The 27,868-nt window shown below is 34.8% G+C and overlaps 3 protein-coding genes across 16 annotated transcripts in view; 1 reads left to right on the forward strand and 2 right to left on the reverse strand.

The window, feature by feature from the left end:
* Positions 1 to 7,641, reverse strand: part of LOC119642642 — a 31,133-nt gene extending 23,492 nt beyond the window's left edge. The window contains exons 1-7 of one of the 3 annotated variants that reach the window (XM_038041854.1): positions 6,898 to 7,640; positions 5,984 to 6,822; positions 5,584 to 5,746; positions 1,512 to 1,933; positions 501 to 1,059; positions 317 to 446; positions 89 to 254 (exon numbers count right to left, since the gene is read on the reverse strand). In XM_038041854.1, the coding sequence (XP_037897782.1) occupies positions 228 to 254; positions 317 to 446; positions 501 to 1,059; positions 1,512 to 1,933; positions 5,584 to 5,746; positions 5,984 to 6,822; positions 6,898 to 7,370 (2,613 nt within the window). In that variant the 5' untranslated portion in view covers positions 7,371 to 7,640 and the 3' untranslated portion in view covers positions 89 to 227. Of the gene's footprint in view, positions 1 to 88; positions 255 to 316; positions 447 to 500; positions 1,060 to 1,511; positions 1,934 to 5,583; positions 5,747 to 5,983; positions 6,823 to 6,897 lie in introns of those variants that run through there. The other 2 variants (XM_038041853.1, XM_038041852.1) reach the window with 2 other exon arrangements.
* A 1,491-nt stretch (positions 7,642 to 9,132) lies between these two features.
* LOC119642639 (biotin--protein ligase) lies at positions 9,133 to 27,818 on the reverse strand. 9 transcript variants are annotated; one of them, XM_038041836.1, is made up of 15 exons: positions 27,750 to 27,818; positions 27,329 to 27,666; positions 26,984 to 27,279; positions 24,233 to 24,389; positions 23,431 to 24,125; positions 22,916 to 23,382; positions 21,830 to 22,046; positions 21,618 to 21,766; positions 20,347 to 20,506; positions 20,072 to 20,275; positions 19,832 to 20,014; positions 19,617 to 19,766; positions 18,828 to 18,971; positions 11,016 to 11,341; positions 9,134 to 10,957 (listed from the first exon to the last, which is right to left on the reverse strand). In XM_038041836.1, the coding sequence occupies exons 2-15, from the start codon at positions 27,483 to 27,485 to the stop codon at positions 10,780 to 10,782; spliced, it is 3,483 nt and encodes a 1,160-aa protein (XP_037897764.1). In that variant the 5' UTR covers positions 27,486 to 27,666; positions 27,750 to 27,818; the 3' UTR covers positions 9,134 to 10,779. The 9 variants fall into 9 exon arrangements, with proteins under 9 accessions (XP_037897770.1, XP_037897771.1, XP_037897764.1 ...); XM_038041842.1 differs by lacking the exon at positions 27,750 to 27,818 and having other exon boundaries at positions 9,133 to 10,957; positions 24,377 to 24,389; positions 27,329 to 27,740; XM_038041837.1 differs by lacking the exon at positions 27,750 to 27,818 and having other exon boundaries at positions 27,344 to 27,739.
* On the forward strand, positions 13,078 to 18,007 carry LOC119642640 (kinase suppressor of Ras 2). 4 transcript variants are annotated; one of them, XM_038041848.1, is made up of 3 exons: positions 13,078 to 13,526; positions 13,663 to 13,982; positions 14,038 to 18,007. In XM_038041848.1, exon 3 carries the CDS (start codon positions 14,061 to 14,063, stop codon positions 17,430 to 17,432), a length of 3,372 nt encoding a protein of 1,123 aa, XP_037897776.1. In that variant the 5' UTR covers positions 13,078 to 13,526; positions 13,663 to 13,982; positions 14,038 to 14,060; the 3' UTR covers positions 17,433 to 18,007. The 4 variants fall into 4 exon arrangements, with proteins under 4 accessions (XP_037897776.1, XP_037897777.1, XP_037897774.1 ...); XM_038041849.1 differs by having other exon boundaries at positions 13,851 to 13,982; XM_038041847.1 differs by having other exon boundaries at positions 13,515 to 13,526; positions 13,590 to 13,982.
* Positions 27,819 to 27,868: the final 50 nt, after the last annotated feature.

Raw genomic sequence — 27,868 nt, forward strand, 5'->3', positions numbered from 1 at the left:
TAGTTATTAACGTGTTATTAGTTCATTTAAGCAAACAGTATTTAGTAATTAATTCTACATTTTAAATAAAAATAAACTTTGCGATTAATATATTTCCACTTTTCATATATTTCATAGTTAAACCAAATTTTTGAAGCGACTTAACATACTGATTTGGATTACGACTTAAGTAGCTATAAAAAATTAAGGAACTCAAGAATTTCCCCCAGCCGTAACTATAAAGAGGTTCAATAATATGCCCGGCGAGGATTATTCTAGAAATTATATTATTTGGTGTTAGAAATGGAAAATGAAACTTAAGAATTTTTATACGTACCAAAGGATTAGGTCTGAAACGATAAGCTAACATCATACGTTTTCGATAGGCATCGTATTCATTATCACATTCTTCCGGAGAAGCTGCATTTTGCACACCCAAACCTTGATTACCCTCTCTTTGTGGGCCTCTGTTGATAAACTTTTATATCAGTAGATTCCTTCGTTTGCTTTTCCGTACTTACTTATTGATTGGGTCTACAATGCCCTCACCATCTTGGCCCAGCCCTTGACCCTCTTTCCAACCAAGTTTTTGCAACATTTGGAAACCTTTATTATCTTCTTTTAGTTTATATTCTTTGTAATCGCTTAAATCCGGTTGACGATTACTCTTTTTGGCTTCATATTGTTCCATAAACTTTTTCAGTTCTTCAGGCGGTAAGAAATCTCCTATGTGATGTTTACCCTCACTTTGTTTTGTCAACGCCGTAGCCCAAGCACGTGTAGCTTCCATTTCGGCTTGTCGTAGCTTATGTTCCCATGTTCCACCATCCACGTCTTCGTCAGAGTCATATTCATATTTAAATTTACCACTACGTGCTAGCCGGTCAATTTCCTGACGTTTGCGCATCATATCTTGATACAATAAGTTGACCTTATAATGCTCTTCGCATTTCTTCCAATCCTCTTCGCTAAGATTCGTGGAGCCATAGTTTAATTTAGCATATTGTAACAAAGCCGGATCGTTCCGCGTAATAGCGGTAAGTAGAGGTTTGTTTTGGTTACCGAAGTTGCTAGGCGCGCCTTAAAATAAAACATTCAGTAAAAATAATTTAAATCTTAATTCTTCTTTCTTTTCTAATTTTATTGCGCTTCTCCGTTTCCCACGCCGTTTCGAATTTTTGTCATTTTTAATCTTTCTTCCCCACGAAATAATCATTTCTTTATTATTTCATTCGCTATAGGTTTGGGTTTTCATTCGTCGTTTCCGGTTCCTTTTCTTCTTGTCTACCCTACAGTAACCTAGTCATTCGTTTTATTAATAGGTATACTAGAACATTTTAGACCCTCTACGATCTGTCCTTTTAGAAATTTATTTTCTCTCTATATATTGTTTCTCATTACATTTTCGTCATATAGTTTTGTCCCTTTTTCTTTTGTTTTTTTATATTTCACTTTTTTTAAATTTCACACTTATCTGTAAATAATGTTTCGATCTGCTTCAATCTTTGCATTCCTATTTATCAAGAACTTACTTGATGTTGAAGCCGAACTATTGGCATTTTCAACTTTACCACCCCAACGACTTTTTCTTAACTTTTTCTTCTCTAATTTGCGTTGAGCGTCTCGTTCTTCAGCCTCGCGCTCCTGCCTTTCCTCTTCACTTAACTCATTCCGACATTCTATGCGTCGCTTAATATTATCTCTATTACGATCCATCATTCCACGTCGATATTCGTCATCTGAATCGTTATCAGCGCTTATAACTGATTCCGGATCATATTTATCTTCTTCCACACTGCAGATAAGTTTTTTGCTTGTGCCACCCTTCGTTCTTCTCTCTATTTCTTTTTCAGCTTCTTCGCGTTTCTGTTGTTCCTTCAGCTTTTCCTGACGACAATCAATTACTTGTTGTCGATAGTGATGATATTTTTCGCAGTCTTTCTCACAGATAAACCTAAATGAAAAGTGGATAGGGGAAAAAAAGAAATAAACAAGGCGTAGAAAGTATAGAATAAAATGTGGATGCATTGTAAAAGTTTGTAAGAAATGTTTAACCAAATCCGTTCGTTCAATTTCAAAAATGGTTATGCTACTCATTATCTTCATAGTCTCCCATCGGTATCCAATCAATCATTAAATATTCATCGTTGGATTACAGTTGAAAAGACCTGGATGGACGTGGTGTCTTATATTGTTGTACGTGGGGATGGTTTGCGAATTGACGAAGATCGCACAACTTTCACTCATACGACCCGACACAGCTTGTGGTATTTTTTTTTTTTTTTTTGCAATTTTGAAAAATTACTTTAGTATTTTTTTAAACTGAAAATGTGGCACGTAAAGACGCCCCTATGTGCTTAATCCTATGGTTTTACGAAGATACAGAAGCAACTTTTCCATGCCAAAATAACATATATAATGAGAGAACTTAACTATAACTTTCGAACTAATCTATATTACAAATTAAAAAAATTTAAAAACTAAAAAACTGTTGCTTTGAGCACTGTTTTCTCTACTAGATTTGTTCCTATAAAGTAAAGATGATTGCTTAAGAACTACGTAAAATATATCTATGTTGCATTCGCCTTTGCCCGCACACATTCTAAAAAATTGCGAGAATTGGAAGCGTGCATTACACATTTACATAAATATAATAAATGCGCTTGACCTTACATAGATATAAATAGTTCGACTATCGACTGAACTGAAGAAATTTTCACTTTACGTGCAGTTTATTCGAAATGTATTTAAGAGTAAATTATCCTCATTTTCAAACATAATCTTGGGAATTAATCTGAAGATGCGTATTCCAGGTTAGATATTTATCTTCAATAATTTTAATTTCATTTCTTTTCGCCGCCGGGGTGTTTAATGCGTATGTCGGCGTTTTGTAAATACACTAATGTCGCTGGTGTAGCTTCCTTCTATAATAATAAACAGAATTCGTTGACCACAGTTTCAAAAGAAGCATTCTTGAAGCTTAAACAGTAATCCAGATGACGAAAATTAACTTTTGTTGTTGAGAATATTAGAAAGTTAAACTAAAATATATCGGAACCGGTCTAGGTAAATTCAAAAATATTCTGAGTAAATCAAAAAAAGTACAAGAGAATACAAACATTTACCAAAATCGTGAAAATACTTTTCAAAAGGTCTCCATCCACTTTAGAGAACAGTTTAATTTAATTCTGCATGATTTTTTAATTAAGACATTTTCAAATTAACTTCGCTTTCCATAACGCGATCTATCATCTGAGCGACATCGGTCATCATATATTGATACATCTCCTTGACGCTACGATTGGCCTTGCGAATAAAAAAAAACGCCAGACTTTTGTAAAATTCCACTACGCACATGGGTTTGAAAGAACAAATGCGTTCATATTGTTTATTAGTAACGCTATACATAGAGTCAAATGTAGCTTCGATGAAAGTTGAGTTAATAATATAAAATTATATCGGCTTCAACTCTCAACATTTAAGCATAGTCTTTTGCGCATGCAATGTACTTAGTACAAAACACACAATAAAGGACTTGTAATAGTTAAATTTGACCCAACATTAACATTCTTGAAGAAGGCGGCAGTATTTTCAGCATATCTATGGTTCACTAATAAGAAAATTTTCATTGCTCCGCCGGCGGAAAAGAACGGTATTTGTTAAATGATCAAATAGTTGAACTTGACGCTCGTTTAATTCATTTTTTGCATTAAAGTCTGGACTGAGGCTGACATTTATCAGAACAGACAATTAATTGGGCCAATTTCGCGAATAACTAAACCATTTATTTAATATACGGCATGTTTTTTGTCGAAATTTATAAGAATTGACTTTTATCCGAAAGTTCAATAATTTGCGATAAGATATAAATGTAAAACTCCGTGCTTACGTCAACAGCCCACATTGCCATGGAAAGCTTTACTATAGCGTCAAATACTTCGTCTACAACGCAACAAACGAATGGAGAGGAATAGGTTTTCTAATTTTCTTGAACAAGAAAATGCAAACGTTAAATTAAGAAAAAATAAAATAATTGGAAAGCTCGTAACAGCTAATTAGGCGAATAGGTAAAAAAAAAAATGGAATAGAAGAAATTTAAAATGTAAAAAATATAGAGAAGCAGATAATAACTATAAACGGAAATATTGCAAGTAATAATATTGTAAAATTTGTAATTAAAAGTTAAGGACGATTGAAATGAAGATTGATTGAATGATTTTTTAAACGAAGTAAATTAGTTCCTTGAGATGAGCACCAGTGTGTGCATTGCAAAGATCGCTAAGCTTTTACATACAACAGATAAGAAAATTGTATTCGGTCGTGACCGAAGAGCAAAAGTAATAACCAAATTTTCATGCCATATAATAAGGAGTGGGCGCCACTGATTTTTTCTATTTTTCCAATAAAAGTTTTTGTCGAATAGACGTGTATGGGCTGCTGGCGCCCCCTTTGGAAAGTTTAAGTCACTTCCAAATTTTTTCGAATATTTACAAACGATATCTTCATTTTCGCTAACGGAAAAACCGCAGATACTATGCAGTTGGAGAGACGGACAGATGGACAAGCGAAAAGACGGACATGTTTAGGCGCATTCCAAATTGGAAAGTGGCTAAGAATTTTCACACTTTATAACGAAGATTGTTTTCGCACGTTATGTATGTATAAAAAAAATTATACTTTGATACACTATAATATTGGATAAGCGTGGTCAATTCTCTCCATTTTTGTGCAGGTACTACAGCATCACTCATAGAATATGCGTTCGACTTGCTGTACATTTATCTGCTATAGTAATAAACAAAAAACCAATTGTTCATTCCTTTTGAAAAGCAGATGTTCTCAGTTTTCTGTGGACTGTGGTACTGTGATGGTGTATCACGATGGATTTGGCCTCTTTTCAATACCAACCTGCTTACAAGATAAGGGGATAATGGCTCTAAAAATGGATAACGGATAATGATGAAGGTTGGAAGCATTTTTTAGAACGCATGACCATTTTTAGGGCATACGATTTCCTCATATTTTTGTTCAAGCATTGAATTATTGCGAGTACATTCGATAGCCAAAATCTCTTCATTAAACTATACTTCACGTGCATTGAAATCAGCATTCTTCTTTCAACTGAATGCACAATTTTTTCATTCATTCATTTCAAAATTTCTTTTTTTGTCTATCAGGTCTATGGTAGATTTCCTGTTAGTGAATACGTTTTCTCGAACGTTTCTAAGAGCTACCTTTATGAAATTGTTTACAAATCAAAGGTCGGCATAGCGAATTCAAAAGAAAATATATGAAATCGAAGGGTGGTATAACGAATTCAAAAAAAAAAACATAAAATTGTTTACAAATCGAAGGTGATATGTCAAACGGCCCCTACTCTAAAACCTACCTTTAAATAAATATACCTACAGTAATTCTATAATTTTAAAGTTCATCTATGGCAGTTACATGGAGTAGCCGTTGAGTATTGCGGTTTAAATTCGAACTTTTAAGGCGTATTTTTAAAATCTCCCAGCACCTGCATGCCACGTTTTCGCGTAATTTTTTTTTTCTGAGTGTTAAATTTTTAAAAATTCTTAGATTTTTTTAAATTATATGATTTACCACATAGCTGGATGTAATAGATTTTTATGGCCACGTAATGTCTCTTCGTAGGCATCACCATTGTCGGCCACCAAATCGATAAGATTTTCTAAAGTTGTTGGCATTTGGATTGTTATGCCATCATTGTCGTTCGTGTTGGTTATTGTGTCGTCTGAAAGAACTACTGAAAAATGCCTTTAAAATCGTGTTCACAGAGTCTACAATTTGTTTTCATACAATTCATTATACAGAAAAATGCATGCTTTTTTTAATACAGTAAATTTAGATTTGAAATAAAATAATAAAATAAAAAAATTTGAAAGTTTTTCGGAAGTATTTAAAAACAAAAAGTTTAATTGACTTCTTTATGATGAAAATTATAGAAAAACAATATGCGCAATATAAAAAATAAATAGCTCACCTTGTTGATGCAGTTGTACAGAATTTTGCTGATGGTGAAATTGTTGCTGCTGCTCATGTTGCTCTTGTAGTTGGTTATGATCTTCGAGGGTCGATAAATCAGTTAAATTTTCTGTTTCGGTTGTCAGTTCATGCTGCGATTGAGTTTGTGGTTGTGTTTGGCGTTGTATTTCTGTTGACTGTTGCTGCATTGTTTGCATTGCCTGGATGTTAAGTCCTTGTTCGTTAACCGCCGGTATTTGTATAGCTTCCAAATTCATTTGTGGCTTAGGTATGGCATTTAAATCAAATTCTTTTGGTTGTGGAATAGTATTCAGTTGCAATGGCTCCGGAGCTGGTATCATATATAGCGGTGTTAAATTAGCTAAGGCAAGCGGTAATTGAGGAGGTGGGGGCGGTGGTGGTGCGCTGGCTGTTGTCACAGCGTGCATAGGCATCAACATTGCGGCAGCTGCCGCAGCAGCTGCAGCTGCTGCTACTGTAGTTGGTGGCGGTGGTGGTGCACTAAAATAAGCTGCAGCGGCAGCAGCCACGGGATGTGTCGGTATTGTTGACGTTCCGGTTCCACCTAGAGATTGATCGGGTACTGCTTGCGATATGAGTAGGTTTTGTGATGTTATTAATGCCGGATTAAATGCAAACGTCACGGGCGGTGTAGGAGGTGGTGGTATTATAGTTCCTACTTGTTGCTGGTATGGTTGCTGCTGTGAGTTATGTATGGCATCTGTTCTTGTAACAACAGCTGTTGTTGTTGTCTGTGTAGCCTCAGTTATTGCAATGGCAGTATTGTCAGCACTGCTGGCTTCTTCATCGACATTAATGGAAACTTTAGATTCCGTCCTACAATTATTAGAAATAATAGATTTCCTCTTCTTTATTTAGAAGTCGATTAATCAAATAGAAAATTCCGCTTACACTGTAGTCAATAATGGTTTTGGTTGCTGCTGTTTTTCTAAAATCTTTTTGAAATTCTCTAAAAATGAACCATCATTGCAGAAGCTATTTTGCACTTTAATTGGTGGTTGATCAACAATTGGTGGTGCCGGAGTGGTACGTTTCTGACCAAATATTATTTTACCGGTTTTACCCGTGAAACTATTTAAGGACGATGACTTGCATGAGATTGACGAAGCATTGATAAATGCAGATGGTTCGGCATCCATTTTTTTAACATCTACTGACGGGTCATCTGCCCTTTCTTCTTCTTGAGAACTTTCCTCATTGCTATTCTTCAACTTAGCAGCTAACGATTGAGCAGCTGCTACCGCTTTAGCTAGTTCGGAAGTACGCTGTTTTTCCAATATCTCTTGACGTTTTTTCGCTATCAGTTCCTCTTGTTTACTCATCTGAGCGAAACGATCCACACGAGCAGAATTACGCTGAGACATGTTTCATAAAAGCAACTTTTTCTATAAATAATGCAAGCCCTCAGATATGTTGTCTAAGTTTTGTGCAAAATTTTTGTTTAAATAAATGCTCTTATTCTTTTACTAAAGTTCCCTCTAACATATAAACATATAAGACATTTAAAGAACTCGACGATTCATATGAAAATTCAGTGAATTTATTATGTAAATGAATTTCCTTTTATTTTTTATTTTTTTCTACGTGAAAATCACGAAAACTTTAAGACATTAACGACAGAGTCGTATATTGCAGCAATAATATATGAAGGCATTGCCATTTAGAAAATCATTACACTGCAATTTAAATTCTTGTTTGTTCAATGTAATTGAATAATGTCGTGGTTTTTAACTACCTATTAATAAGAATTTACGAATTTATAAAATGTGAAAGTTATTTAAATGTCATTAGAAAACTACTAACTTCGGTTTTTCCAGTCAGTTGCGTCATTTGTTGCCCACTGTTAGATACACATTTGAAAGATTTTTCCGATATCGGTAGATTAATCTTCTCGAAGATTGCCTTAACCTTAAACAAATGATATTCAAAAAGTAGAAACTGTTTTGTGATATATAAAGAAAAGCAACTCTAAAGCGAGTTAGAACAATAGGATGTTCTTCCTATTTTCGGGTTGGGAATCCAAGTTTGTCGACGTATTACAAAATTTTTGGGAATTGACGGATCACATGATTTTGCATATATCCAAGCTAATAAAACAAGAAGAGAACGAAGTACACCAAGAAATGATGATCGTTCTTTCTTAATTTTAAAGCTATTTGTGTAGATTATGTTTATCTTACACTAATGTACATCTTCTTTTATATTATTTGTAGATTTGTTTTATACGCATTATTTTGTAAGATATGACAAACAAAAAGACAATTGTTATGAGAGACATAAATAGTAATTTTTGGACATATAAGCCATAGATCTATTGGCTTAGTCCATCTCTGTTCAACATACCAAAAAAAAAAATAGTAATTTTTAAATTATGGATCAATCAATACACAAAAAGGGTCTCGATAGTGTAATGAAATTTAAGCGGATTATGAGGAGTATCAAAATTGTTATTTTTTAATACAGCCTCATTGTGCTCCTCTGAGGCGTCATTTGCGTTTTCGGTTTAAAAACTTCCAAGTAATAACGCAATGGGCAGCCGCGTTACCATATTATTTTACAGGAAAATGTAAATAAAAACGTGTTTTCCAGACATGGTGTAATATAAAAGTAAACGAGTGAAAGTATGGTTTAATATAACGAGTAAATAGGATTGTTTATTAATTAGGTATTTGTAGAAATCTATATTAGATATATTTTTAGCTTGATGAACTCAACATTAGTGTAAAATAAATTTACTTAAATTTAAAATAATGTCATATATTCGTGTGCCGTTCGATTTTATGACGTAAATCATACTTCAGTAGCTCTATCGGGGCTCCCCGTTTTTTTCCTCTCCGTCTGTTTGTTTTTCGCTTTCGTGTGCGTCGTGTTCTTTTTGCTTTATTTGTACCGTATGATTTGTCGATTCCCATAAAGCTTAATAAATAATAGGCAAAGTTGAAATCCCAGCCAAAAATAGGAAAAATTCCTCATTGTGTCAGCCACCTTAAAGAAGGAAACTTCTAAAATTGCCGCCTTGGACTCGCTTTTTACTACTGTTTAAATTGTGATTTCACTGGTGTTTTTTTTTTTAGAGTTTCAATTTATTTTTATTATTATTATAATTTATTTAGACCAAAAAAAAAAATAGGTTGAGCACTAGCAACTAAATCTAGTCTCTTTTTCTTTAGGTAGATTAGATCAATAGTTTAGTCGCTTTAATAAAGTTAAAAATTTTGTTGAGGCTAAGTTCTAAAGGTATTTTAAATATTAGAAAAGCTTTGGCGTTCACATAGTATACGTTTAATCGCGTGTAGAAGGAGTAGCATTTTTACGTCGATGTGTTGCAATCGCATGCTTAAGTCGGTTTCTTTCAAATGTTTTGGCCTCGATTTTTCCGGCATTGATTATCTATAGAGATAAAATGAGATTCGGATTAACGTACGAGTACTGTCTATGATAGTACTCTCGAATTTTTTTTGTCATTTTTCTCTTTAAACTTTTTCCTAATATACTTTTGAAGATCAAACTTTTCTATTGTGTCGTCCATAATTAAAGGTTCGGAAGCTGCCGATTTGGCTGCTAAGTCTGCCTTCTCAAGACACCGAAATGCCTTGGAAACCAAAAAATATTAGTTTTGTCTCCGTGTGCGGCGATAGTATTTCTGCTTTGGTTGTGTTTCGGTTGCAATTTAAGGGGTTACAGATAGCTTTTATGAACGTCAACAGCTTTAAGTTTAGCTTTGTGAGCAAGGCTCATGGCCTGAAGAATAGATCCAACTTCAGCTGTGAATATTGATGGACATAGGTGTAGGATGTGATTAGTTTGGACTTGGCTTGCTGCATCTGCGACCATGTACGCAGCGGACAAGTCATCACTTTTAGAATCATCTGCAAAAAGAGGATGCCAGTTTCCAATGATGTTAATTTCCAAAAGATTATTTTTAGATGTGATTAGTCCTGTGAAGAGGAGATTTGGTGTGCTTTTTTTGCTTATTAACAGTGAAACGTTGCAAACGTTGTCGTTTAAGGCCCACGGCGGATTAATCCCACATGTTTGAAAGACGTTTAGGTGGATGTCGATTTATTTTGCAACATCTACGCAGCCGATAATGATGACAATGATTTTTTTTCCAATAAGAAGTTTTTTAAGATCTTCGCCAAGCGCTTTTAAACGTATTTCTTACTTATAAATCATACCGTCGGCTTTAAACTTCAAGTTTTTTCCTTTGTTTTTCAATGTTGCCAGAATATTTAAATCTATGTTTAAATCTATATTGGCGGAAATAGAGCCTGCTGCGCATAAGTTTTCTTTAAAGCTAAGTCCAATATGTAGAATTTGATAATAGGACAATCAATGCAAAAACGTAACTTATGGCTACCGGTATTTAGTTTTGCATTCAATCTATTTATTAATAAAAAGGTGTTGTCTTCTTTCTGTAGGTAATATATTTTCACAGATAACACAAGCTTTGTATATATATATATATATATATAAATACAGAGAAGAACCTTTTATTTAGATTTAAATGACTAGAGCTGGAAAGTTTTGTTAATCAAGAATTAATTACTTCTTTTATAACTAAGTACTAAGCTGTAAAAACAATTTCGGCTAACTACAATGATTGAAAGTTTTGTAAATGTATTTGAACTAAATGTATCTACATATATAAATCTACTTTTTCGTCATATATTACATAGATAATAGATTAAAATATGGCCTGACTACTCAAGTTCAATACTATATTTAAATGCACCTTAAAGGAAATTTTTTCTATCCTTTTTTGTTTCACACTTAAAAAACTTTACGCATGATTAAACCTTTTAACATATCAAAACTGTTGCCATCGGGATAAACGGTCTCAAGAACGCCGTTTGTTAATTTAACTTTTAAATAACCACTATCGTCAATTCCCATGACTCGAGCCTCTTTCTTAGAACCTTTCTCATCACAAATTGAAACAGCTTGATCGCTACAAAAACAAGTTTATAACAATAAAAATATTCTTCATATATTGTGACCATATTTACCTATGCAACCATAGCGAATAATACAATTTATAGAACGTTTCAAAGTCTCCACTTTTTACTAATTCCAAAATCCTCTCAATTTCATTGAATATCAGTGCCAACAGCTCTTCATATTTTAATGTCGGCAATTTTTGTTGATTTGCACGATTATAATCACGTATCATGTCATTGATACAAGTAGTCGGTATATCGTTGTCTAGGTTAAGACCGCATCCGGCATTGACGACGGCTTCATGCGTTAAAAAAGTATGCAAACACAAGCCACCGATTTTGTTAATTCCGTAAGCGTACACATCGTTAGGCCACTTTAGGCGTATGTCCAAATTCTGGAAATAGGAAAAAAGAAAATATTGTCGTTTTTATTACCATCATTGAAGCATATACTTATGCTAATTCTCTCTATATTTCCCTGCTAAATGGCCGCAATACACTCTTGTGAGCTTATAAAGTTTTTATTTTTAATCTTTCAGATATAGAAGCTTTACAGGTTGAGACACAATACTTTAAGACTGTTCAAGAAGTACCAAAATTAATTAGGGCTTGTAAAACAATATTATAGCCTTTGTTTTTAAGCAAGTTGAGGCCGAATAAAAGAAACAAATTTCCGCCACCAGAATATTTTTCTGTTCTTTGCAACAGCTTAAGCACATACATACACCGCTATTTATAATTTAACCCTAGCAATCAAAACACAGTAATTTGTCATTAAAGATTGTTTCAAGCGACCATAGGAATCGTCGATGTTTAGTCGATTGCTAGAAGAAATATCTGCCAGCTCGCATCTTGTTGATTAAGAATTATGTGACGGCGCTTGTGTGTTTTCCTCATTTCACCGAGAACTTCCAGCGAACAAATAGTTTTATACCGCTGAGAATTGACTGCCTTACATTCCCCTAAAATCACCCTTGCTATATATTCCCGATTTTTCTGGAAAAACCCGTCATTTTGTTGAGAAGTATTACGAGCTCTTGTATTTAGTTCATTTACCCCTACAATCGGTTACTGTTTACTTTTTTTAATACGCATAAAATCCATGTTTCGTTCGCTATTACAATCTTATAGATGTCCTTTGAAACTTTGTTTACATTAATCGACACCAACATCTTCTTGAGAATTTCCCATATTTCGTGGAAGGTGAAGGAATCTGAGGAAAGCAAACGTTTTTCACTGGTAAATATCACACATATGCTCGTGGAAATAATGTCTAAAGCAACCCCGCAGTATGTTATATGTCGATCTTACATTATCAGTTTTTACATAGCATTAATTTTTGGCACAGCCCCTGACTTTGGATTACCTCATGATTGACATCGATATCAAAAGCACAACGTTCGTGTCCAATAGCTATCGTTATTTCCCTTTAAAAATTCTCCAACACATAGATCGCATATTTAAGTTTTTGTTCTGATAAAACTTTTAAAAATCAATTCGCAAGATATATTGATTAATTAAACAGCTTAGGAAGGCCCTTATTAACTTCAAGTTATGATTTGAATGATTCGAAAGCTTGCGGCCGCTGATGCAATTATCTAACAATATATTATTCTCCGGTACTTTTTCCGCGGGATGGTGTTGATGCCTATATGTAGGTGACCAGATTGTCTCAAACGAACATATACTTAAAAGAACACACTTCAGCTTACATTTTTTGTGCAGATAGTTTTCTAATTCTTTGCTCGTGTAAAGAGTTATATTGATTTGAAAATGAGTGAAAGATTTGTGATCTGTAATATCTATGTGATCTTTATTTACTATCAAAAAGGAAAAAATTGTGCGAATTCTCGAAACCACGCAAAAAATGGCGGAACATCAATATGGGTCAATACCATGTCACTTCTTTATGTGATAGTTATTACTAAACTTTAGTTAATTTATTGAAAACTTGCGGTCATAAGCAGCCTTCTATAGATAGCACCTACTCGTTACCTAACACAACGCTGCTGTCTCATCTCTAGTTGTAGTTAATTATCGAATGATTTTGTGCAGCTCAAAAAGAGAAAAGAAGTACTTCTTTTTGTGAGGAATTATTTTAATAATTAAATATAAATAAATTTGCATTACAAATAAAACAATTAAATCAAAACCATAACAACTGAACCTAACACATCCATAAAAGTGTAGAAAAAGTTAATAGTCTTGAAACGAAAGTAGAAAAAGAAGAAGAAAAAATACAACTACGATTTTTTTTTACTCTATCTTGTTATTGTGCATACTTTTCTCAATGCACAACAATAAAACTGTGTGTATGTCAAGCATACAAATGGTCACAAGTGCAAGTCAAACAAAATAAAAACATCCTTTGTTTTAAAAATCGTAAATTTGAAACAATTTCAAAAGTAATACAATTGGTCTCCTCGTGAATAAATGTTAGATGATATTAGAGGGGCACTTATGTACATTTGGGACAAATATTAACAACCGAAAGTCGGACTAATGGCCAATTTGTGATTGGTTGCTATCAAATAAACTTTATGCCTAAACGCAAACGTTGTTTTTCTCGAGATATTCAAGGTATACATTTTTTCCATTTGGTATTCGCTTTTATACCTTATTGTTAATAAAGGTTTACTACAGCTATTGATTGATAAATACTAAAAGAAAAAATCGATAACAATATGTAAACGATTGTTTTTGGGTTTATTGCTAGCGAGAAGTAGATTTTTAGTCTTATATGCGCTACTAAATAAGAGAATGGATTCTGTAATATTTCTACGTAAACCCGGGCGAAAACTCGTCAGCCAATAATGTTTCCTACTTGTATTCTGTGTCACTAACTTTAAAAACAACAACTGCAAAGAATTCGGATGAACACAATCATCCCTCTTCTTCTTACAGACAAAGAAAGGCAAGAAGGGGGCAACATAAATAAACCGAAAATTAAAGTAGATCGAAACTGAAAATGTTCTCAGTCAAGGGCAACTTTTCTATGTTACAATGAGAATTCGGATGTGCTCTCGAATATAATTGGTAGAAGCTATATTCTTTATATGTTTATAAGAACTAATCATATTCTATTTTATAGTTATTTATAAATACATCTACGCTATGACCAGCGCCACCAGTACCCAGCTAAAAACAATGACACATATCCATGCAACATCTCCAACGTCGTCGACATCGGTTTCAACCATTGGCACTCCCACACGTACATTGATTTCGAATGCTTCTGCAACACTACCCGTTAATGACTTGGATGTTATACAAGATATGATTGACTGTTCGGCGGATCGTTTGGAAGGACTAAGAACTCAATGCGTAACTAGTGCTACATTAACACAAAGAGAAATACGTAGCTTAGAAACGAAACTATTACGTATGTTTTCTGAACTCCTATTGACGAAAAGCCGTTTGAATGAGCGGTTGCCAGCTAGTGGGTTGCCGCACACTTCGGGCAATGAATTGAAACAATGGCTACGTGTTGTTGGTCTGTCTCAGGATTCTTTAGATGTTTGTCTAACGCGCCTTTCCACTCTGGAACAACTTCTGGAGTTAAATGATCAGGAATTGAAGGAATTGTTACAACATAATCGACAATATAGGGAAGAAGAAGTACGGCGTCTTACGAAAGCTATGGAAAATTTGCGTAAATGTAAAGACATGCTTAGTGTGACCAGCGATAATGACAACACACATGACAAATTAACAACAGCTGCTATAAAAACTATTATTGATGTTTCGGAAAAATCTGCCGGTAATAATACCAAAGAAAGTCGCGAACAATTTATAGAACAATTATTTTGGGATTCTTGGGATCACCGTCATCATCACCATCGTGGTAGCGTAGGTAACATTGGAGTGAATGCTTCACCTCGCGCTCAACGTTTGATTGTTAAGCAGGTTGCTAAACAACAGCAACAGTTCCAACAACATAAACAGAGTATGTCTACTAGTCGACAATCACCGTCAAACGATAGCTTTAGTTGTAAATCAAATGCTGCAGAAGATTCATCCAATACTCAAGGATCATCTTTGACTTTGGCGCTGACACCCTCACCTCCTAACTCACCTTTCACACCAACTAGTATTTCGGCGAGCTTTAGCAATATTTTAAGTGGTAGTGGTGGAGGTAGTTTGAACGGCACCCCTTTAAAGGGCCGAGTAACAACCACTCCGCCTCCTTTGAAAAAACTCTTCACTGCTTTAAATACTAATCATCCCTTAACACCTACACATACAGCGTTAATACAGCAACAATCTGGATGTGTTGAGCATCATATCTCAATACCACTTTCAAAATCCAAGTCAAATGAGTCACAGGCAACTTTGGAGTCTTCTTCGTCAGCTTCTACCATTATTAGCTCACCGTCTTCTTGGGCAACCAACAATATGAAATCATATCCGGTTAGTGGATGTAATACACGCTCACGCCTTAACACTGATCCTAGCCCTGATAGTCATTCTTCGGCTAGTTCCGAGTTATTTGTGGAATCATCCAACAGTAGCAACAACAATAGTTTACAAGTACCTCTGTCTCCATGTACTCCTGTCGTCAATCATTTAGGTATGAGCCACAGTATTGCTCACCGGTTCAATACAGTTTTCAAAATGACTTCCACTACCTGCGATTTGTGCCAGAAGCCTATGTTTCTGGGACGTAAATGTAAAGAATGCAAATATCGTTGTCACAAATTATGTGAACCTGATGTACCGCCATCTTGCTGTCTGCCTCCTGAATTTATAGACGAGTTTAAAAATGCCATTAAAGACCAGGTGGGCTACCATTCCACCCTTCAGCGTACGCCGCCCATTTTAAATACTCACTCGCCTAATCAAAGCAGCAGTTACGGTACCATAGGTAAAGGACGCATAGGCATCACATCAGCAAGACATCAAAAACATGGTTGCACGGCTAGCGGAATGCATGCAGACAGCAGTTCGCCAGGTTCAAGTTGTAACAGCTCTAGCCCTTCAAGTCCAGCTTTATTTAATTTGCAGCATCAGACCCCCGGAGTAACCGATGGGCCGTGTACCACAGTAAGTGGCAATTTAATGAGCTCCTCGGCAGGTGGTAGTTCTAGCACGAGTTCCAATGTGCTTTCTACCCCTTCCTCGCATAAGAATGCCAACCAATTTAATTTTCCCGATGTTACGATAACCTCAAACTGTAATCATCCAGCTAATGGAACTACAGAAACTATACTTTCCTCTGCTGCCCAAAACTCTAATCACCCTCCTAGTCAAGAAATTACTGGAAGCAATAAGGCTTCTTCCTACACGAATAATAATACTTCAGTGTCGATAACTATGCCCGGTTCAATCAGTATTACTCCTGCTACAAATAATAGTGTGATGAACAGCGGTCCATCTGGTTTCTTTCAACGCAAACTTAGCTCTGCAGGGATTGACAAGAGAGGCCCGTTTATTGAAATTTCTGATACCCATAAATCTAACGACAGCGACAAAACTGTCTCTTTATCGGGTAGCACTTCCGCCAGCACTGATTCCGATCGCACGCCGGTGCGGCTGGATTCCACAGAGGACGGCGATTCGGGAAATTGGCCTCGACAGAATTCTTTATCCCTCAAAGAATGGGACATAGAATATAGTGACTTACAAATGTTGGAAATAATTGGGCAAGGGCGTTTCGGTACAGTGCATCGTGCTCTCTGGCATGGGTCCGTTGCCGTAAAATTGCTCAAGGAAGACTACCTGGATGATGAACACATGCTAGAAGCTTTCAAATTGGAGGTGGCTAACTTCAAGAAGACACGTCACGAGAATTTGGTACTGTTTATGGGTGCCTGCATGAATCCTCCTTATTTGGCGATTGTAACCTCTCTATGCAAGGGTAACACTCTATATACTCATATACATGCGCGCCGTGAAAAGTTCGTCATCAATAAAACCACTCTCATAGCACAACAAATTACTCAGGGAATGGGTTATTTGCATGCTAGAGGTATTATACACAAAGATTTACGGACAAAGAATATTTTTCTGGAAAACGGTAAAGTAATTATCACAGACTTTGGTTTGTTCAGTTCAACCAAGCTACAATACAATGACCGAGGCCTGGGAGTACCTATCGGTTGGCTGTGCTATATTGCACCCGAATTAATGCGTTGCCTGATGCCACGTAAACTGTCTGACGAGATTCTACCATTTTCGTCAGCCTCTGACGTCTATTCATTTGGGACTGTTTGGTATGAATTGCTGTGCGGAGAGTTCCCTTTCAAATCCCAACCACCGGAAGCTGTTATATGGCAAGTAGGTCGTGGCATGAAACAAACATTGGCCAACTTGCAAACATCACGTGATGTCAAAGATGTACTTATGCTATGCTGGCATTACACAGCGGATGATAGACCTGATTTCCCAAAATTGTTAACCATGTTTGAAAGATTGCCGAAAAAACGCTTAGCTCGTTCTCCTTCACATCCTGTACAATTATCACGTTCAGCTGAAGCAATATTTTAAAAACTTCGCATAACGCATTTCGATGCCTTCAACAAATTCAAATTAGTTTAAGAGAGGTAAGGAGTACAACAGAGAAATTTGTATCATCATCTTATAATAGCGTAACCCTGCAAACATGGGTAGATATTTAAATATATGATATGAAAAGAGCCTGCAGAGAGAAAGAAAGTAAAGCATTCCCACTACTCCAAGCAAAAAGGCTGCGTTGAAGCATATTTTAGCTACAAATTTGTATAACATTAGACTTATATAGATGTTAGCATTAAAAACAGACTTTATGTACACTGAATATTGACTACAATATGAATATAAGTTAAACAATATGGGTGAAGCATCCATGTAATGCGTGTATATGTACATTTGTGTAACTAAGAAAAAATATAATTTAATAAATAATTACTCAAGAAGGTAAGATTACATCATGTAGAGCACATTAGAATGCAATTATCGCAAAATTAGGAAAAAATATAACGACAAAGAAAGAATAGAAACCTTGAGAATTGTGACTACTATCAATAGCTTGTAATCAATAATTAAAAAAACCTATAATGTTATAAAATCATGCACAGTGAAAAGCAATGGTTTGATTTAAGTGGAAGTGCCTTATTCTTTCTTTACAATAAGCAAACAAGATATTGTGCGTAATGCAACTTTGAACGCCAGTTAAATAATTAGAGATGATGTGAATGTAAGCATTATTATCTGAAGATACTCGATAATCTGCTCGGGCCATAAGAAATGACAGCGTCAAAACATCTGCAATTGTTACTTCTTTCTTAAAATGCGTTGAAAAGCAGTTATTCGTGAACCCTTTTTAGCCAGTAATCCGCAAATGTGCTTACATTGCACTTACACAATTAAAAACACAGCGTCTTAGGTCCCCTGCATAGTTGAGTCAACAAATTCACTTTTGTGGTCTTTTGAGGTCAACCGATTCGATAAATATACGGCTTGGGAGCGCTTCTTAAATAAAGAACGACCACTATACCATTTGCATATAGATATATTGATATCCTCTTTGAGGCGTCAAGTCACTGGCTTGACTAAATATAGCAAGGTGTTTTACTCAGCAAGCCCATGCCTTGTGGTCGCTTGTTGTAAGTTGTTTTGCAATGAAGAACATAACCATTGATAGTGAAGTAATAAAGTCTTGTTAGGAAATCCTCGGTAAAGAAAAACTGGGTGCAATTACTAAATTCTTATTTCTGTGTTTTTTTTCTACCGAAAATCAAGAAGTATCACCAAAATGAGATAAATAGACTCTATACATAGTTTTAGATATTCTATTCTAACCTGCAGTACTGAGTTCTTTTAGGCGGTTGAAAGCCTCAGGCAAATAAAAGAAAAAAGGGCATCTCTCTTAATCATTGCAATCGAGATGTAATGTGCACTTACCTTATACAACTCATGGCATTTGAGAGCGTTAACCATTGCGGCAGCTACAATGTGTTGTACTAAAGGTAAACGCCTCCCCAGAGGTGTATTCAGAGGTAACCGAATTTGTAAAGAAAACATAACACAGCCAAGAGGGCTAAGCCACTGAAAGAATATAAAGAACATTCGTTATAATTGAGAGAAATTTTTTATTTAGTTTGAGGCGAATTTCGTCTCCACTATCAACCGATTGCACCAACGCAAATATATTTAAAAAATTGCAAAAAGTTGATCCCTACAGAGATTCTTAAATTAGTCACTTAAATAAGTTCGGTAAATATATGTATGTAACGGTGCATGAATAAATTCAAAAGTTTTTTTTTTTTAATTATTAGCAGGAATGTATTGAAAATTTATTTCAGAAGTTTCTGCTCTATTATGATGTGAATTGTATGTGCATCAAAATGTTCTCCACCCTCTAAACGTGGCCATATGCAGCTTCTCTAACTTATGGCCTTGAATTACTTCAAACTAATTTGAAAGTCCGCCCACGAGTACACTGCATTGATTATAAATAAAATCGAGGAAAACTCCATAGGAAATGATTCTTATATCTACAATATGTGACTTTTTAGAACCTTACAAATTATGAAGGTATGGTCACAAGAACAAACCAAGACTACAACTACCAATTTTATTTTTTCTGGAGAGTTTTTGCGACTATGGCGTATTAACAAGAAAAGGGAAGAAAAAAAAGAACGATTCCTCGTTGATGGGCATAAAAACAATTTCTTCAAATTTTTTGTTTACCTGGTTTTTATCGCGACCCATTCCAGCAGTTTGTTGACGTGCTATGACCACAATACCGTCAGTTAAATCCAAATCTTTAACTACATGCTGAGAGCTGCTCAGAATCGGAGCATAAATCACCAAACGTCCAATGTACGAAGTTTTTAAATTCTTTCAAATAAAAGTCTGAATTTAAAAAGAAAATTTTGCGTTTATAAGAAATTAATATGCACTACCTCAAAATAATCGACCGTAGAGAAATCTTCCGGACATGAGTGTATTAGTATAGGAAGCATATCGTTGGCAGGTTTCGGCAAATTTTCATTGGGTCCACAAAATTTCAGAGTTAACTTCGGTGTATGGATTAAATTATTTTGATCACATTTTTCTTTCAATTTTTCCAATAACTCGAATTTGGCCTGAAATTAATTTTATAAGCAATTAATACTACAACTATTAATATATGTTAGGCTTACCTCATGTTTGCCCAAAAAGTAAGCATTTTGAAATACGGTTTTCATAGTCAATCCATTGAAATCGTTCTCTGATTTTACATTTAAGCCTAAATGCGTTCTTAAAAGATCGCTAAAGATCTCATGACGTATAGTTTCATTTTGTTTTAATGTACGATATTTATTTTCATCGGCTTCAAATTCATTTGGATTAATTTCCAAATGCACCTATTCCGGTATACGAAAATATACGGAAATTATTTAAAATTGCGCTTATATATGGCACAAAGGTCAAATACCTGAGAAAATACCGCAACGCCACCGTTTTTTCTATTCTGAGCCAACAATAAGCTAGGGGTATTCCAAGTTTCCTCGGTGCCCAGGACTTTAACATCTAGTTGATGAGCAATACCTTGCAAATCCATCAATTCAATGGACCTTGGTAGACACACTAAAGCTCTAAGCGTCGTGCAGTGTATGGGATTATATTAACATATTTTTCCAAAGGAAAAATAACCACATACACACACGCCCGCCATTTACACCATTTACATTATAAACACAGACATGATTTTTTTATGGAAAACACATACAGCCAACGAGCAAGTAACACGGTTGTTTAAAAATTTCAAGAAGGAAAAGAAAATCACGCAAAAGCGTAAAAAGATGGTTTGAAAAGAAGTGTTAAAATAATAAAATATGATTTGAAAAAGTAATAATATATCGGTGCGTTAACCGATTTACTTTTATACCCTCAAATCAGCTCAGGTTTCGATGACTCTAAAATGAAAGTACAACGCTAATATAGCTTAAGTTGGCATAAAGCATGCAAAATCGAATATATAATTTGTATCCAACTAGCAACTTGTACAATTTTTACAACCATCTTGGAATCGACCAGTTTTTAATTATGTCAATCCATGAAGAGTTCCTTTTTTGAATCGATTTTCGAACCTTTCTCAATAACCATCGATAAACAGAAATATTCTGATATGCGAACTAATTTGAAAAATTTGTGAGATCTTTTGAAGTCCCATCTGTATAGAAGCTGTTACAAGAAACAAGCCTTACTGGGGAAAGTTTGGTTTATATGTTTTTCAAATCCCCCCGTTGTGATGAAAATTGAGTTCTTAGAAGGCAAAAATATATAAGTTTCGGTATTTTATAACTAAGGTAGAAGAAGTGTTGTATTAAGCGAAATGGTGTAACATGCTTAATAGTTCGTCATGTACGACGACCGCGTTTTCATTTTTTGTAATGTTAGTTTGAGGATATGTAATAGTGGAAATAAACTGTGAACTTTTATTAACGTAAAAAAAAAAGAGACAAAAATTTAGACATTTTCGTAGCTGCGCTAAAACCAGGCTTAACATTTATAAACATGTAAAAAAACTTTTTTTTGGGAAAAAACATTACGTTTTTGCATGCTGCGCATGATTCAAACTTAAGATAAACAAAAACTACGTCGAAAAAGTATTCCTTTTCAATTGAAGCATAAAACTCTTATAAAACGATTACTACGGGAATGATATTATAGACAAACCCATAAATAAATGCAAAAATAACTTACGGATGTTGAGAATTTGCACTTGAACCTTCATCGCTCTCCGTAGAGAAGTTCTTTCGCACGGGTGACGGTTGATAGCAAAAGATGTGATGCATCATTTTAACTTTGTGCCATTTATCATAAGAGAACTGAACTAATTCATGTTCACGTACCTTAAAAATAAAATGAGTATTAATTTCTAGAGGAATAATATTACCGAACGAATATTTTAATACCTCAGCTGTACGATAGTTGGGCAATATAAAATGCAAAACATCCGAACATAGTGACAACACCTTTCCACCACGTAAAAAGTAATCAACAAATATTTCTCCGAAAGCCGCCGGTATTGGACCACATACTACTAAGAGGAATGTGGTATCAGGCCAACATTTCTTTTCTACAATTTCTTCAGTCAAATTGTAAATGGTGTAACTGCAAGGAAAACTCATACTATATTATGAAATATGTTTCAGCTGCATGTACAAGTGGTGTTAGAGTTAGTTTTTCGATATTTAATGTGGATATTTGCCTCAGACTTTACGTTTGCAACAGAGTTCCTTTTCGAGAAAAGTTAAGAGCGTGTTTGCAACTACAACTACGGAGAATCACATAGCATAAATAAAGGGTGCTATCATATCTTATATCAAACATAACGTTTACTTAAAAATCTACATTACCCTATTCATTTTCCTTGTTTTTTGTTATTATATTATCTGCTCCAATGTTTTTAGTTTTCATAAATTTGTCTAATTTATTGTAAAAGCATAATAATAGTAATAGGTGCTTGCATGATTGTGACCAGCGATATATATTGGTGAACATGATAAAGTAATCGAAGTACCAATGTACACAACGGCGTAATTTGATGATTTTGGGTTTCGTCTACATAAAATAACAGTTTTCCATTTAGTGTTACTGAGGTAGTTGGACGCTAATCGTGGAAGTCCCTCTAAAAATATTATGATTTGCAAGTTCAAGTGCCTGAAAAGTGAAACAAAACAATTGTAAAGGTAATAATCTTCTCCGCTTCCTGTTTTATTAAAGCTAATAGAATTCATCGTTAGGATGTCTCAAGATTTGGGATCTAACGACCTTGTATGAAATCGTTAGTCACTAGCGAATTTGCCCCGATTTATATCGATCTATTCAACCAAGCGAAACGAAACAAGGACAAGGTTTTCCTTTTCAAAAATATGTAGTACAGTTGTAAGTAATAATTGAGCTGATCGTAGGAGTGTTTAGATCAATTGAAAAGACTTTTTTAATCTAAACCATATAACACAAGATTCCTTGAGGCTTTTCATTTAATAAGTACTTACGCATTCTCAGCTAAATTATCTTGCAGAGCTCCCATTGCACTCTGACGTGTGCTTGCACTTTCAGCATATACTAAAACATTTGGAGGTTTACATTCCGTCAAATTATCCTTAAGCCGTTTTACACTAGGACGCTTATTAGTGCCCTTAATGTGCGAAGGGGTTGCCGGAATATTAACCGTCTTTATAGACTTACTAAGAGAACCTGGCGGAGATGGAGCTACTTCAGATTTCAAAGCCATTTTACTGATTGTAGTAGTCATATTTTCATTGCATTTTCGCGTTATTGGTCTTTCTGGTGATTTTGACTTAGCTCTTTCATTTGTTTTCGCTTTTGCTGCGACCTGAGTGCCAGTGGCCGATTTTTCCGCATCTTTACCTACCGGAGATTTCGACTTAGAACGTTCAGCCACCTTGGCAGCAGCAATTTTCTCCAGCTCGCTAGATTTCTTGCTCGGATCAGTGGAAGCCTATAAGACAAAATTAAATTAAATTTTTTCATTGTTTCAATAGCTCACTTTATTTAATTTTAAACGTTGTTCATCTGCAGTTCCCGGCTTTTTGATTTCCGTTGGCTTAGCTCTGATGTTACTGGGACTTTTAATTACTATTGTTGTACTGGAATCAGCGCTTTGATTTGTAGGTGTCGCTTTGGCGTCTATAATTGACCCCTCTAAGTTCATAATTTGGTTTTTCAAGTCTTCTGCTTCAGGTAATATAAGGTTTTCAGCTTCTATCGAAACTTTAGGTATGGCTCCAGTCGGTTTTCTCTCTGTTATTGACGTGTCCCCTGTCTTGACTTCCTCCGCTTTTATTAGACCTTTTGTTTCTTTAATAAGTTGGGATTTTCGTTCGTGTTCCTCTAGCGGGATGTCTTGCTTTAAATAATTCCTTAACTCCTCAGATTTTTTTTCTAATTTCTCATTACCTTCGACCTTAGAAATTTTATTAGGAGATTCTCTTGGTTTATTTTCTTTAGCCACACGTTTTTCTTGAGGAATTAAGTCCGGTTTGATTATCCCGGTTTTAGCTTCAGTGCGGTGCTTGTTATAGGCATACTCTGTAGCCTGATTGGCTAAAACACTTAAAGACTTTAAATCTTCTAAATGTTTGGGCCATTCCATGGGTTGCATCTTACTAATAGTACGCGTGGGTTTACGTAGATGACTGGAAAGCATAGAATATGGTTGAGGTGTGCCTTCATCTCTGACAGCTGAAAAATTTAAGAAAAGGCGAAAAGAAAACGACATTTGTGTCAACATGTTGCTTGGTTAACGTTTGAAAGTAGAAAGCGATTTTGGTAATTATTTAAGAGCTTACACTCGATCCTTAGGAGAGTCAGCTGATCGTTAATGAGAAAATTGTTTTGTAAAAATGTGTGTATTAAGAGTTTGGTAAAATACTCAACGTTGGTTTCAACCAATACCGCCAAATGAGAATCTATTTTCCAAGCTAACAGCTTACCATAGTTTTCAATCTACAATGAGACAGACAGGAAAATCTAAAATGTTTATGATGACAATAAAGGCATATTTTTGTATTTATTTTGATATCCAGCCTTATACGCAGAAGAAATCTCGAATTCAACTAATAACATCATTTAAAAAATTAAAATACCAGCAGATGGATATATACTAGTCGCGAATACAAAATTAAAAATTTCTGACCATTTTTTATTTAAAACACAAAAGATCCAAAAGCGCATGGCTTGTAGAAATTTCATAGCAATCGTTCTAGATTTCTCGAATGGCTTTTGACATCACTTTCTATTGGCTTTTATTTGCATTATATGGAGGGGAAATTGATTACCATGATTACGGTAATAATTCAAGGACACACTTCCGAAGTTGCCAACAACTATGTGAGGAGTTAAACAGGTACTCCTTTGTTTCATAGATATCAGAAAAACAACCTAAAACATTATACTTTTTAGCTTAGTCTGGTTGGATAGTAAATCTTTTTTAAATTAGTGCGAATGTACGCAAAATCCAGAAGAACTTCATATACACCCAACTTTTATATACCGATCGATTCAAAAAGGATTTCTGAATAGCAACCCATATTTGGACTACTTAGACTAATTTTTCGGAACCCCAAGGCGCCCGTTAAGGAAGCACCCAAGTGTACTCATAACAGCTACATCTTTGTGTGGCAACTTTACTACCCCATGACGTGAAAACTGTAGGGTGCAAAGTAATGACGTATTTGATAGATATATGAATATTGGTAAAATTTATGTCCCAGAAGTTGTAAGTCTTCATTTATATAAACCGTGCCATAATAAGTATATTTTTAGACGCATGATTGTTTGTAAAAGCGGACGAGCGAACTTTGTGCAACCGAACGATATAAGGTATCTAATGTCAAAATAATGTTCCTACTTATTTTGTACAAAAGTCCATCGCTTAGTTTATAATAATCAATTATATTTGTAGCGAGATAAAGTGTGGAATTAGAAGACCTTCTCAATTCACCTGAATACTATTTCAACTGACGATGATTCAGAACTACTGCAAATGCAGGTTACCTTTCCAAATTCGAAGATATTGAAGATGAAACAGAATCGTCAAATAAAGACGGAAATAACAGCGAGAATGACAAGTCTCTATTTATAAAAGTCAAATAAAGTCAGTCACATTTTACCGAACAAGTAATACTTCTCACTTCCAAACGGAAAAAATTATTGAGGCTGTGTTTTTCACGGTCATACAGAGTACTTGAGCATATGACCCGCATGTACTTTGCAGGAGATTTATAATAAAAATATAGGCAAAAAAAAAAAAAACTTATTCGCGTTGACGCAAACACAGGAAAGATACAAAACACTATTTCAGACGCAAAAATTGCAAAAATTTTCTTATACGTCTTATGCTAAATGTATTATATATATATTTGTTAATGTGTTTGCGGCGCATGCAAGAAAAGAAAAATAAACACAATTTCTATTGAATTGCATTTCTTCCACAGATGGGATTAAAAAGTACAAAAAGTGCCTGGTCAAAATCCCAAGCCCAATGAACGTAAAATTAGATATACATGTTAAAAGTTAATTATTTACTTATGGGCGTATTATTAAAATGTTTGAGACGATTTTTGGATCGAACATGGATATGTGTTGTTACACATCTTCATCTTCGGAAATATCTCCACGGATCCGTAATTTATAGACAAAAAACATTTTTTTTTTGAAAGTTGCTTCATAAGCCGGCTGTTCTAATCGCGTCCACTGGTTCTTCAGCCTTGTCTTCCTGACCGATTAAGGTATTCCCGCGACAAATTTTTGCATACTGTTTCCGCCGCGACTATACCACGAAGAAAGTTAGTCAAATTCACCACCTTTGCAAATAATTTGTTTGTACACAACATCGATATTTCCACAAGTTATCTTCCGTCTTACGTTGTCCGACTATAACGTTTCACATTTAACACATTCGTTTTAACCCGTGTGGTTTTAAAATTTCCACTACTCAACTTTAAATTCTATTGTTGGGCATTCTTTGGTTTGCTTTTAATTGATGTAAGGAAGAAAAATTAGTACTGATTCTTCTATGTAGCGTGAAGTAACAAACTAATTCTTCCAACATTTGAGTTTGTGTAAACAAAGTAACCCACCTTTCAGTTTTGTCTGTCTAATTACGGTAGAAGAGAGGAAAGTAGCTTTGTCGTCCGTTGCGTCATCTTTTTCGTGGATTGGTCACAACGTCAAAAATTTGGGAAAAAGAGCTGCAATTTAAAAACGTACATGATCCATCCATCATTATGATTGTAATAAGCGAAAACTATGGCAAATATTAGTGTAAGAAATGAAAATCATTTAAAGCTTAAACAGATAGGCCACATGCAAAAATTTTAATTAACAACCTACAAGAAGTATGGAACAGTTTAGTCTAGTAAATAAACTAATACCGGCTGACTTCTGCTTTCTAATTCATATGTAACGATTTGAAAATTTCTCATAAGGCGAATATAATAACTTTATAAATTGTTTGATTTTGAGCCGTCACGAAAAATTTTCTAATAAAATTTATAAACGTTTGCAGGCATTTAAACTGTAAACGAAATGACACTTACCCTGACAATGTCGTTATTCATTTCTGATTTAAAACATGGTTCAATTTCAGTTTCTATCAACAGACGCAATTTCGTTTGTTGTTTGGTTTCCAAGCTTGTAAGTACTTGCTCAGGTGTTTCATCAAATGCGAAAGGTTGTAAGCCGGAGGTTTCGGAAAATGTAATCCATGGGGTCACGGGTATAGATTGTAATGGCTGCAAACAACATCCTCTATGATTGTTGTGTAACCATAAAATTTGTGATACTTTAGCCAAACTTCGATTAGAACACAATTCAGAGGTAGCCAAGAAAGCATCTGGAATCGGAACACTTAATAAAACGTCAAATCTTTGACTACAGCTTACGATTTATATTTATACCAAAGCCATCATTTGTTGAATTAGGCAACGCGTAAAATGTAATACTAGCATGTTGAGCTAATTGTTCGGTAATTTTCTGGCAAATCTTATTAATACGCCACGAATGTAAGAATGTAGCACTCACGTAATACAATGTTAACATAATCAAGTCGGTTTTTTTTTCGTTTAGTTATTTCTGACACTTTAGATTTCACTTCAACTATTAATTGAACAAGTGGAGGAGGAATGGTGACGTCTCGTGATCAGAAAGAGCTTCAAGGATATGGGAAATGATAATTTTTCAATACGATGTAAAGAGTAATTGTAAGATGGTTAATACAGGGCTGTTATAGAATGGGCAAATATATATATTTTTATGCAAATTCTTGAATTATTCAATTTCAATTATTCAATCACTAAGTCTTACTTCAAATATCTGAAAGAGTTCTGACACTGTACGCAACTAAGGTAACAATTTTGCTGTAAAATTACATTAGCTCACATTTTCTCTGTTATCTTTTCAAACCGTATTCATAACAAAAAAGT

The sequence above is a fragment of the Glossina fuscipes genome, unplaced genomic scaffold (genome assembly GCF_014805625.2).
Source record: "Glossina fuscipes isolate IAEA_lab_2018 unplaced genomic scaffold, Yale_Gfus_2 238, whole genome shotgun sequence".
Classification (NCBI taxonomy): domain Eukaryota; kingdom Metazoa; phylum Arthropoda; class Insecta; order Diptera; family Glossinidae; genus Glossina; species Glossina fuscipes.